Source organism: Strongylocentrotus purpuratus, unplaced genomic scaffold, assembly GCF_000002235.5.
Source record: "Strongylocentrotus purpuratus isolate Spur 01 unplaced genomic scaffold, Spur_5.0 spur5_scaffold_11, whole genome shotgun sequence".
Lineage (NCBI taxonomy): Eukaryota > Metazoa > Echinodermata > Echinoidea > Camarodonta > Strongylocentrotidae > Strongylocentrotus > Strongylocentrotus purpuratus.
The window spans coordinates 711,786-724,632 of NW_022145596.1; the positions used below are offsets into that span (position 1 = coordinate 711,786).

The window sequence follows — 12,847 nt, forward strand, 5'->3', positions numbered from 1 at the left end:
GTAGTCTACTGGTAAAGTGTAGATTAAGAAATATTGCATAGAAATGTAGGACCCACTGAAAATAGGGGCTTTACTTTAAGAAAATTATAGAAATAGAGGATTGTGTGAATGTCAGTTTATACTCTGAATGTCAATTCATATACTCTGTATTCTGAGCACAGCATTTTTGAGTAAAGGGGGATTATTCTTGGACCAGTTATGAATTGAAAGGAAAACCATTTTTTAATTTAGCTATGCATTTCATCAGTTTTTAATAGTTAAAGAGGTTTTCCTAATATGTATGACATGGAAAAAGCAATTAATTAGGATATGGTTTGTGATTTATATTGTTTCCCCATGTTGAACATATATTTTGCTTGTTTAAATTTTGTTGGATTATTATTGAGGTTGTAAAGATTGTGTCACACATCTCTTTCTGTTCTCAGGTGTATGCTTCACTTGTTGTCATCTATGAGCTTCTGGTTTGGTGTTTGACCCATGAAGGATACCTTACAACAGATCATAATATCGGCCATACTCACATACACACTGAGAGCGTTCCAAAGATTCAGTGGACCGGTAAGCCTCTTTCACATTTCATGAGCAGATGGGTTTGGGCTAACTCGGACCAAAGACAACTCGGCCCAGCTGCATAAAACGATCAGATTTTGCAGGTTTAGGGTTAGGGTTAGGTTTAGTGTTAGGTTTAGGGTTAGGGTTAGAATTAGGGTTAGGGCTAGGGCAGAATGACAAAAACTGACCGTTTTTGCAGCTAGGCCGAGTTGTCTTTGGTCCGAGTTAGCCCGGATTCAGCAGATGATGCATATGTTCAGTAGTTTGTTAGTATTATTAGGGTCTTACATACATGTACATGTCTGTACCTAACTTTGGGCTGAAATGGTCTAAATAGCAAATGTGCAAAAATCAAAGTGCGCCTTCTCTCTTATACAGATTGTAGCAGCACTTTAGCTATCAGTATGGATGTGGTCTATGTGTATTTTGTGAGTTATTTTCTTTTGCATCCCACAAAGTTGCATTGATATATAGACTATAGCAGAAAAGCAAGTAAAGAAACACTAAGCCCTTCTCCTGACCTTGAGCACGTATTTTCACAGAATTAAACAAAAAAATTAAGAGTTTATACATCTGAAATTGTTAATTCATTTGCCAAATCCCAGCAGTGTAAATTACCATTAATGGTAATTTGTTGTGCAATAAATTTATGATTATTTTCTCCTTACAGAGCCTAGTAATGATGGATGTGTTTGGTCTATCCCTACATTGAATGGAGCTCCTGTAGTAGAAACACTGCTGGTTAGAGCAGACATGTCATGTGATCAATCACCTGATCTGCAGTGCTTGAGTGGTGGGATGCCATATGACGTAGCCCATGATATCAACAAGGTATATTTAATGCTTTGTATAATATATAATGGAAACAAAAAAGTCTCGATGTGAAACGAGCACTATGGCCATCCATTATCTTTGGCCATAATACCCCCTTTCCGAATGAAGTCGAATTTTTGTCCCGTCTCACTTCAGAATATTTGTGAAAGAGGTCAACGTTTTATGTACTGCCTTGTGATTCTGACATGTATATAGAGTGTTATAGACCTGTATAACTTGTCATGATTATAAACATTTTCAGTTTTTACAAGCATGACAAGTTGAATCAACTGTACATACCATGATTACTTAGACAAATTATATTTTCCATATACTTGTAGGTGTTGAGATATGCTGCAGAGCAGATATTGCTAGGTCAAAGGTCAGGTCATTCTGAGGTCATGATGGGTCATGTAGCTGAAGCAGTGCAGCTATGTCATACATCAGGTCATCCAGCAGTAGCCGTTGGTATTCTTCAGATTATACTGCCCCAAGGTAACCAATAATTCAGGATATGTAGACTTGTGGAAAGATCAAAGTTTGCATTAAAGGTAATACAAAGTTTTGGTAAATTTTAAAAATTGGGTGGATAGTGATTCTTAACAGTTTTTATATATTTGGATGCCCCTGTGGATGTATTATAAACACTAGAAAAATTAGCCCCTAAAACACTTCTGCTTTCGAGAAAAAATGAATATAAAAATTTACCGGTGCTCCCGGTAAATTGTGATAAATGTCAAATAGCGCCTACGGCCGTACAGTGGTAGCTGCGACCATGAAAATCTCAGAATATATAGATGTGATATCTAATTACCAAATGAATAGCTAATTGGTCGATTTTAGTCAAGAAACATTGTTTTATAGCTTAATTAATATATTGACCTTGAGAGGGAGCTATACAACATAAAGAGTGTATTATTTACAATTTCATAACTTTAGACTCGATTTCAACCGCGACAACGATCACTGAATATTATAGGATCACATATGCTTCCAATATGCTAATTGAACCAAATTCATGACTCCATACCAAAACTTTGTATTACCTTTAATTGATTCCAATATACAGTTCATATAATCCTTATTTTATTCATGCTATTAAAAACTTTATATTTCCTAATTGAAGAAGGTACCATTCTAATATTCTAATAAGAAACCAAGAAAAGAATTGTGTCGGAAAATGATACCTTAAAAAAAGTAACGCTTTACAATTTTGTTAAAAGGCAAAAACCTTTTACAGGCTGCCAGTACCGGTACTGATAATTTTTTTCAAATTAATTTTTTTTTTCTTTTTTTTCCCCCTTTTTTTTCTTCAACATTTTGCAATAGATTCATGTATAACTTAAGTACATGAGTAGACTGCCAAAAATGATAAACTACATTTTTAATAGTTTGTTCATCCAAATGGTTAGAAGTACATGAAATGAATAGGTCACTGTTATTTGATTGCACAGGTGAAGAGTCAGTGATGATGTCATCAATCAACCAACCTGATCTCAATCCAAAGCTGGTGTGTCTGAGAGCACAGTACAGACTCACTCAACTCTACCACTTTAGGACAAGACTACATGCTTGTCAGTCACATGGACAACCACAAAAGGTCAAAGGTCAAGGATTACAGAATGTCCCAGATGGTGATCCGGATAGTTTGTCTGGAAAACAAAAAGATAATCAAAAGGATGATGCACACGTGGGAGATGATGTCGTGAAGGAACGGGTGAACGATGATGACGATGATAGCATGCTGTTGAACCCCCGTACTGAAGGTTATCTATTTCAGAGTAATGTCCTGAGGGATACATCATGGCCATTATCCTTGTCTTCATTGTGCCATTCAGAATCACAGGACAAGCAAGTAGACTGTCTTTCAATGACACCAGACCCACCTCTAGCTGGTAACCAGGCCCTGACACAAGAGCAGCTGGTTGATAGGATACTGAACAGTATTAGTGGAACACATGTTGCTGCTCTTCCCTCACAGGCCATGAATGGAGAACATGAGAGATATGTGAACGGCACTGATTATGAGAGAAGTTGTCCCGAGGCTCATACAGGAGAAGCTACCACATTGAGTGATACGTCTCAGACCATACTAGTCAATACAAGCGAGGAAGCAGTTGTTGATGCAGAAAGATCATGTAGAGAAGAAATGCCTTCTGGCTCCAGGAATGACATTCCAGGTAGGACTGCCATACAGGAGCTACATCCAGCAGAACAGTCCAAGCATGAAACAGAAGGAAAGAAACAAAACAGTGGACAGACATTGGAGTGTCCACCCACTAGTGGTGCCCTGCATAACCCATTAGACAAAGATCTTGCTCTGATCAGCTCCATGAAGAACGTCCTTTTAAAGGAACATCCCACTGTCCTCAGCATTGTATGCACACAGCTACCCCAGACCCTTCCACCCAAAGAGCTTACCAGTGAGGACATGGATCAGAGTTTAGCCTCCAAAGAGAGAATAATGAGAGAAACAGCAACTAACGGAGCAGCTGAAGACAATGACAAGACAGACAGAGATTCAGCATGCATCGTAGAGGCTAAGAAATAGGAAAGAGATACAGGTCTATAATCAGAATTGATATGATCTTTATACCTTTGAAGTGAGGACAAAGCCCTACATCCACTGAATTGATTTGCATTCATCTTGAGATCCATCCACTGTCCCCATTGAAACTCAAACAGCCAGCCAGAGGAGAGGTAAAAAACAAGTTTTTGTTGGAACACCTAACTGATTGGTCAAAGCACTTTGCATACCTTTACTCATACATGAATGACTGAAATATTCACCAGAGGTTGTCTTAATGTGCTATTCTTTTGGACTCTATTTATCTCCTTAAGGTTTGATTTGCCACTAATTAGAAAAGATCAAAGCTTGCCTTAGTTTGTTAAGTGGTCCAAAGACTACACAGATTTCATGATTAGTGATCTCATTCAGTACAAGGATCTTGATATGTAGAGTGCTATGTTTGGAAATTGGAAAAAGCTTGAAAATTATTTCTTTTGGACTGCATGTGGTGACATAAATATAGTGCCTCTAAATTAGTTTGATACTGAAACTAATTGAAAAGTAAAAGTTGCATTGTCAGCATTTCTTTGAATACAATGTGCCAACGTTTATGTATCTAGGTCAAACTGACTCTACCAGCATTGGACATTCAAACATCATTGGCAGACAGCTCAATGCTTTTGATGATTAACTTAAGTTCAAAACTTGTAGAGTCATGCTTAAAGTAAAGTTTATGGTTTATGTTATGAAACTTTGAGTTGTGGCAAAGGAACTGCATTTTCCAGCAAAGGTGCCTATAAGGCAGTCAGAATTATTTACCATATATTGGACTACATGTATGGTGTTTATTGATTGACATGGTCTTCCTCATTTTCTATCTTCAATGTGTTTTGTTACCATGACTAGAAATTGTTATAAATATGTCAAACAGGTATAGCAGTTGTCTTTTTATTTTGAATCTGAACAGGCAGCTCAAGTTCTGTTGGATTCAGTAAGACTTAGTTTTCCACCACTACTAGAACTCCTTCAAAAGGATGATCTTTTTCTGTTGCTGCTAACTTGGACAAAAAGGCTATATATGAGTTTAGCTGGTAGCAACAATTATAAAAAAACAAGGCACTTATGTGGCATTAAGAATCTTTCCTAAAACATTACTTGTTTTAGTCATGTAGGATGAATAGGACACATCTCTGAAAGCAGTGAAATGAATAGAACATAAACAGAAAAGTGTGCATGATTGTGTTTGTTGTACAAAAGGCTTCTTGGTACCTACGTGTGTTGATCAGTGTGCATAAAACACTTGCTGCTCTTTAATACTCGGGGTAAGGAATTTGTGAAAAAATTCCCCCAAATTGGAGAAACTCTGACTGACAAAAATATGATTATAGTGTAATAAGTGGTTTGATGCTGCATACCAAACAACCTAGGATGCTACAAGGCTAGTTCACTCAATATAAGGCTAACAACATCTTGCAAATAATGTGTGTATGTCCATAAAAGCTGGAATTTTGAAATATATACTTGTTGATGCTTTAATGAACAGTCATGAAAGACTTGGAAGTTTGTTTTTTTTTTTTTATTAAAAGAACTTGTATTAAATAACCATTTTTTCGCAAGATGCGATTTTATGCAATGATATCATGATTTCTGATATGTTAAACATAACCAACTTCATTTCCATGGTGAATATTATAAAGTCTCCGCATTTACAATTTCAAAGTGAAGATATGTTGTTTTTTTTCCTGTTACTTCTCTCTTCTAATATTGATTTTTTTAAATAAATTATAATTAGAAGACAAAGAAAAAAATAATTATCTTTGATTTCAGTCTAGAAATGTCTCACCTGAAGAATAGAGAGACTTATTGTCAACCAAAAACCATGGCTGTCATTGGAAATGTATGTTTTTTATTCTTTTATTTGATATGCTTTGCCAAACTATGATAGATGCTGGTCAAATCATGGCCTTATCATTCAATAAATGTTTTTAAAACATTAATATTTTTAAACAGTATAATTGTCTATATTTGCTGTCATATTTGCATGTGTATTCAGTTCAAATCATCATTTCACAAGACCAGTTGATACAGCTTAACCTTGATACTGTCAAACCTGTCTATAGCGACAAACCCAAGGGAAACACAAAGAGTGACCTTTGTAGACAGGTGGTATTTGTAGACAGGTTCCCTTAGTACATGTTTCAATGAAAAACCATTTCAAGGGAAACAAACAATGTGGTCCTTGTAGACAGGTGGTCACTAAAGCAGGTTTGACTGTACAAAGAACACTGTCAAACAAATTATCATTATAAGAAGGTGATTATTATTTGTCTTGTTGTGATATTCTATTGTTTTGAGCCATGATATGCATTCAACAAGATTTCAATATTAAAGGTAAAGACCAGTATTGGAAACGCCCCAATTTCAAAAAATGAAATGGAAGCTCTTATTACCAATCATGTGAAAGAATATGTTTTGACTAATACATGATGATAAAAAAATTGCCGGGAAACCACCTACTAATTCATATATTTGGTAATTTAGTTTATCTACATGGTCTGTGAGAGATAAACGCATGTGTCGTGCACGTGTGCGTATAGTCCCATATACATCTTTCTGTGTACAGTGCTTGTAACTTTACGAAGACTGGGCCATATTTCTTATCATTTTGAAGATTCCAGAACCTTGCAGTACACACCAATACTTATATGCTAGATGATCAACCTTTTCTGATCGATTCCACAACCTTTCTTTCACAATGCAATCGCATGACCATAACTGGTCTTTACCTTTAAAGGTTATTATCTTGTATCAAGGATGTTCCTCTCATTATAAAGTGAATGTCCAGTGTACCAGAAGTATTTGACTAGACATTCAGGGAGTTATGTAACATATAATATTTAGGCCTACATAATTGGGGTGGGGAAAACGATGTAAAATACAGAATATGGAGAGTTGGTTATAACAAAATACAGCATTCTCCTTACCAAGTTACACTGTATGAATTCATAATACATGTATATAATGGCTATTGCATGAACTCATATAGGGAAAGATTGACCAGGTACAGGGATCATGCTTAACAAGAAGGATTTCTTTGACACCCCCTGGGAATCGTCATTGCATGCACACCAGGCTCATTTTCAAAGAGGAAAAAAGTGAGATATGAAACAAGATTCAAATATCTTTTTTTCCACCTGTTCACATGTGGAATATAATCCAATTAAATATTCTTATCCCTCTTTCTGATAGGTATTTTTAAAAGTGCACAAATGAGCGCTGAATAAAGATTGCAGCCTCACTAATTAGTGAAATTTTGTGGCTTACGTTTGAAAAACTGTCTTAAAGCAACAGTGTCCTACTTGTAGCTACTTGCTCCCTCTATATAGAAAACAATGCCTAATCGGTGACCATTGGTCCCCCATGATCCTCTTTTTCTTATGTTAATTGAGAGCCAAGTTGATGAGATAACCACCTGTCCAGTGACCTTGCAGGGTGGTCTAAACCCTTCTATAAACTAGTACAGATAAGCTTTAAATTGTGTGTGAACAGCCCTTTCATTTGGGCAGCAGAAGAATCTCTCCGATAGTCTATCTTGATCCTACTTTTGGCATCCATCAAGTTGATGTATGCAAGATCACATACGTGTGATTTCTCTTACATGAGCCATACAGCTATACAACTCCCTAGAGAATTATACAAAATAAAAGGAAAGTTTTTTACTCTACTTGCCATAAAGTTCAAGATTCTTACACAGAAAGTTTCACTGTACATATGTAATTTGTCAACATTTTCATATCAAACATATTTTACCCATTTTATTCCTCTCTCTCTCTCTTTTCTCTTTCTCTCTCTTTTCTCTTTCTCTCTCTCTCTCTTTTCTCTTTCTCCCCCCCCCTCTCTTTTCTCTCTCTCTCTCTCTTCTCTTTCTCTCCTCTCTTCTCTCTCTCTCTCTCTTTTCTCTTTCTCTCTCTTTTCTCTTTCTCTCTCTTTTCTCTTTCTCTCTCTCTTCTCTTTCTCCCCCTCTCTCTCTCTTCTCTTTCTCTCCTCTCTCTCTCTCTTTTTTTTTCTCTCTCTCTCTTTCTCTTTCTCACTCAATGACTCCATTGCTATCTCTTTCTCTCTAACCAACTTTAAATTTCTATCCCTCTCACCCCCAATACATACTTCTTTCTTATTCACAGCTTCATTCTTTCTTATGTAATCATGTATACAACATTTCTGTTCTTGGATGTTCCATCATAAGCTGATGCTTAATGAGGTAAAAACCATGCTTCTCATTGTTGGAATATCCAGAAAAGTAGCACAGATAAATATTAGTTATAAAGCATTTGGAGACTCAGAAGTACAACCATCAAGCTCTGTGAGAAATGTTGGTGTATGGCTCAATTCTCGTTTAAACATGGAGAAAGCTCAAATCCAGCACATATGCAAATCTGACATTTATATGTTAAACAACCTCCATCACATCTATACATTATTAGATCTGAAACACAGTGAAAGCCTCGTCCATGCATAGCAGTAGGCTTGATTATTGTAAAGGATTTTTGTTTGGTTTGCCAGATTTACAAATAATGAATTTGCAGCCTGTTCAGAATGCCTATGCAAGACTTGTGGCGAATTCCTGATTTTCCCCCTATATTACACCTGTTTTTTTTCTCCATCACAGCACAGTAGAGTATATTTGTATAATAGCTGCACTATATAAATTGACCCTTGTATATAATCTCCCAATAGAGTGACGAGATTACATCCATCCAACTCAAATCGCTTTCCATCGTCTACTAGCTGAGAAGATGTGGGTTTAATAATATACTGGCTGTATGGAGGGCATTATGAGATTTGGTTTGTATTGCTTGGTGTTTGTTAGGTAAGCCATTCAAAGCTCATTAGATTTACTAGCCTAATTAGAGAAATGTTCATTAAGATGAGATAATCTTTACAGAAAATCATCGCAAGTAGATCTACACGTTGATGGATTATCGGACGTACAGAAAGCAGATACAATATGGTTAACTCACATGTATGTGTTAGGCCAAATAAAATAAAAAACATCTTACATTTTTGAAAAATAGGAAGGAGGAGGCCCTTTTTTTTTCTTCAAAATGGCTGCTCGGTAAATTTTCCCTGACAGTTGGGCTATTTTTCAAGATGGCCGCCGGCATTTAAAAAAAAAAAAAAAATTTAATAAGAAATAGATCCATTTTAGCAGTGTTTTTCATGTTTTTTTTCTTTAAAAAAAGGAAGCGGGCAGGGACGCTAAACATGTATATTTTTTTAATGGCCTTAAGATATATTGATGCTGAGTGGGGGATTCACATCCATGGAGTTGGCCTACCATTGAATCTAAATAGTTGGACTATCTATCACCAATTTACAAAACTATCCAAGGTAGCTCACACAGGAAATCAGCAGTTGCCCATTGCTTTGTGTTCATACTTGACATTAGAGCCAATTTTCCCTTTAAGATGATTCAAATGTAATACAATCCTGGAGTATATCAACAGTGAATCTAAAAGAGCGAGATAGGATATATATCAGCTAGTCCCATGTGAATGATTTAGCATCTGCTGGGAGATGAGAATTTAACTACAAATTTGCATTTCCCTGGTCTGTTTCACACCTAAAATGCAACAAGATTCCTTAGAAACAGATTTAATCCGTGTCTTATGCGACATCCTTTCCAAGAGTTCATAACTCCTCTTCTAGTAGCATGTACACGTTACAAAACAACTACACAGTACATCTCAACTTCATCTTACTACTCGCTATAATCTATCATCAAATAAATTCATATTATGTGTTCCATAGGCTAGCTTTCAAAACAGTAAAAAAAAGGAGAAATTGATTTGAAGGATCAAATTTCAAAGGAAATATTAAAACAAAATGAGTAAAATCAGCATATTTACACTTGTATGCAAATTTGGAAAATGAGTTAACACATCATTTCAAGCCTTATTTAAAAAGAAATTTTTGACAATTTCACCTTCCAATAATCTTGAATAAATTGTTAGTTAGTATCCCTAACCATCTTACAGACTGAGTCATGTATGTGAAAGAGAGATTGATATAAGACCGTATGGAACAGAGCATCTATATTCAACACACATCTCTTAAAGCGTGTGTGCACGAGGTTGGCCAGAGGGATTAGACCTCCTTGTAAGGTCGCTGACAGGTGGTTATCTCAACAACATAAGAAAAAGAGGATCATGGGGGACCAACAGGCACCAATTAGACATTGTTTGCTTTATAGAGGGTGCAAGTAGCTATAAGTAGTGCAGTGGGTCTTTATTCTTTAAGATCAAACCTTACAAACAACATCCAAAAACATTTTTTTATACATGTTATCAACAGATTTATTACTTCACTTTTCCACAGGCTCATTTACATTTTCAACACAATTGCATCTTATGCATGGACTTGAATGATGTCATGAACTAGTACAGACAATTGAACACTCAGGATGCCTGCCATTACCTAACACACTTAGTGCTAATTTAAAGCATATGGAACATAAAGAAAAACAAATCCAGAGCTGCACTCTCCAGTTAGGGGAAATTGATAGGGGTACAAAGTTTCCTAATGCAGCTTTTCAACCTCCAGAATTGTTTAGGTCTTCCTAAACCAATTCCATGGGATGTCATAAGGCCATTTCCCCTCAATCTCCACAAATGAAAAGTCAATTTATATTTTCAACTTTTAAAAAATTGCTTTGGCATTCTAAAAATCATTCCCCTGGGATGCTGAAAAGCAATATTCATTTTAATCAAGACATCCATAGGGTAAACAATCGTCTGACAAAGAGCTTGTTTATAATACATTGTGAATACATTCATTTCACTACATCTCCAACCACTGGTAAAAAATAAACATATCTTACATAACTAACCTCATACATGTACAGGTGTATATACATTCTGAGTGTAGCATTTTCTATTTCATGATTTTCTCATCACGTAACAAATACATAGCTAATAAAATTTGGTAATTGATTCTAGGTCAAACAGACTATCCAATACACTTAATGTGACTTGGTTAGAATAACTCTTTTACTGAATTGGTAAGGTTATGAAATTGTCTTCTGGGCACCATCCCCATCTTATCAAAAGTTGTGATTAATCTGAATGTACCACAAATTAAGTTGAGTTCATATTGCAACATCATACAAGAGACATAGGATATTGTTGTGAATCTACGGTTGAATGGATGACTTAATAAATTCAAGGCAATAGCAACTATTTACAAGACAGGGCCCAGGTTTCACATTAATACAAAAAGTCTGAAGTTGTGACAACCAAAAGGCTCCTACAATGGCTTTAAAGGCTTAAAAAAAAAAAGAACATGCGAAGGGAGAAAACTAGATTTCAACCAGCTTATCAGTAAAATAAAGTTATGACAGATGTCAGCAACCACACAAAAAAATATGAGTCAATAAAAAACGCATGATGGAGGTAAGTGAAATGTAAATTTGCAATGTTTTTACATATTTCGACATGGAATACACATGAATAAACATTACCAAGAAAATAAAATCTGAAATCAGATATATGGCTGGTCACATACCATCGATAACAATAAAGATACCAATAATGAAAGCAATAAACTGTACAGGTAAAATTGCATTGGACATAAGCTAATAAATACAAGCTAACGACCACTATATGTTTTCTTCATACGCTGAATTTTTTGTTACTGATATGTGAGCAACCCCTAGGGAACCTAGTCTGTAAACAAGACAAATGGGACCCCAAAACAAACCCTTTTATTACTTGGTTCAAAGTTCAAACACCCTATTTTTCTGAACATTCCAGGCAAAAAAGGAACCCAATGAATCTTATTCTTAGAATATCCTGTTTAATAGTAATAATAATAATAGGCATTTCCATAGCGCCATCTATCTAGATATTCTATTCCGAGGCGCATTTCTTATTACCCCGTCTTTAGCCTAGCTGCCATTACAGCGCTCTAGCATTTCAAGGAATTAATTCCTGGAAGTTACCCATTTACCTCACCTGGGTTGAGTGTGGCAAATGAAGATTAATGCCTTGCCAAAGGACATTAGTGCCATATCGGGGATCGAACCACAACCTTTGAATTTCAAGCCAAGTGCTTAAACCACTCAACTACGACACTTCCATTTCATAGAATTAACAAGGGAGAAACAGTCCTTTTCAGGACTACACACCCCCAAGAAAGATTACCGAGTCAGAGTCCTTTTCAGGACTCCTCAACCCTCTTTCTCTCTCTCTCACATGGTGCACCCGCAAGCCTACTGTATAAGGGAGAATCTGTTACAAAATATGCGGTACATTCCCCTAAGACAATTAAAAATGATATTACAGGGCATTCTAAGCCTTCTTGTCAGTAATAAGACCAACTGATTTTGATGCCATCAGTAAATAGAATAGTGTGGAGATAACATATAGAATAAGGTTCAACTAAAGTAGTAAACATGAACCCTCCCCCACCCCCGGAAAAACAAACAAACAAACAGGCGTATGATAATGCAGTTATAGCCAAGGATTCATCAGATACCAAACGAGCCAAGGCCTTGATGAAAACACTATCGTGACAATTTCTTTTGCATGTTGGATTTTGTGCATCTCTCTTATTTGTTATTTGCCGCCATCTACAGTCCATAATTCTATCATCAGATGACGGAATGACTGTTGTAAGACACATATAATTACAGCTGTGAGGGTGTATTGCAATGTCACTGTGATCATGGGACATTCACTGTAAGAAGGGCATCATGAAAGCCCAAAGTTTACAATATTGAAGAACAATGGCCTCATTCTTAATCAGCATCATCATAATCACGGGAGAATTCACTGTTCTTCGTCATAAATGAGACTCTAATTTGACTAGGTCTCCTGTGACAATTATTTTGAAGTATTTGTGTGTTGATCTTCAATCAAATAAATAAATTCTTTCCTTTGTTGTAAAATTTGTGTCTTTCACATATCCACTTATCTT

At 36.0% G+C, this 12,847-nt stretch overlaps 1 protein-coding gene across 1 annotated transcript in view; it reads left to right on the forward strand.

The window, feature by feature from the left end:
* The window catches only part of LOC579706 (gem-associated protein 5), a 28,765-nt gene extending 24,351 nt beyond the window's left edge, over positions 1 to 4,414 (forward strand). Inside the window, exons 23-26 of the mRNA XM_030980266.1 lie at positions 426 to 558; positions 1,223 to 1,383; positions 1,707 to 1,860; positions 2,820 to 4,414. Coding sequence (XP_030836126.1) covers positions 426 to 558; positions 1,223 to 1,383; positions 1,707 to 1,860; positions 2,820 to 3,916 — 1,545 coding nt within the window. The 3' untranslated portion in view covers positions 3,917 to 4,414. The remainder of the gene's footprint in view (positions 1 to 425; positions 559 to 1,222; positions 1,384 to 1,706; positions 1,861 to 2,819) is intronic.
* The last annotated feature ends 8,433 nt before the right edge of the window (positions 4,415 to 12,847 follow it).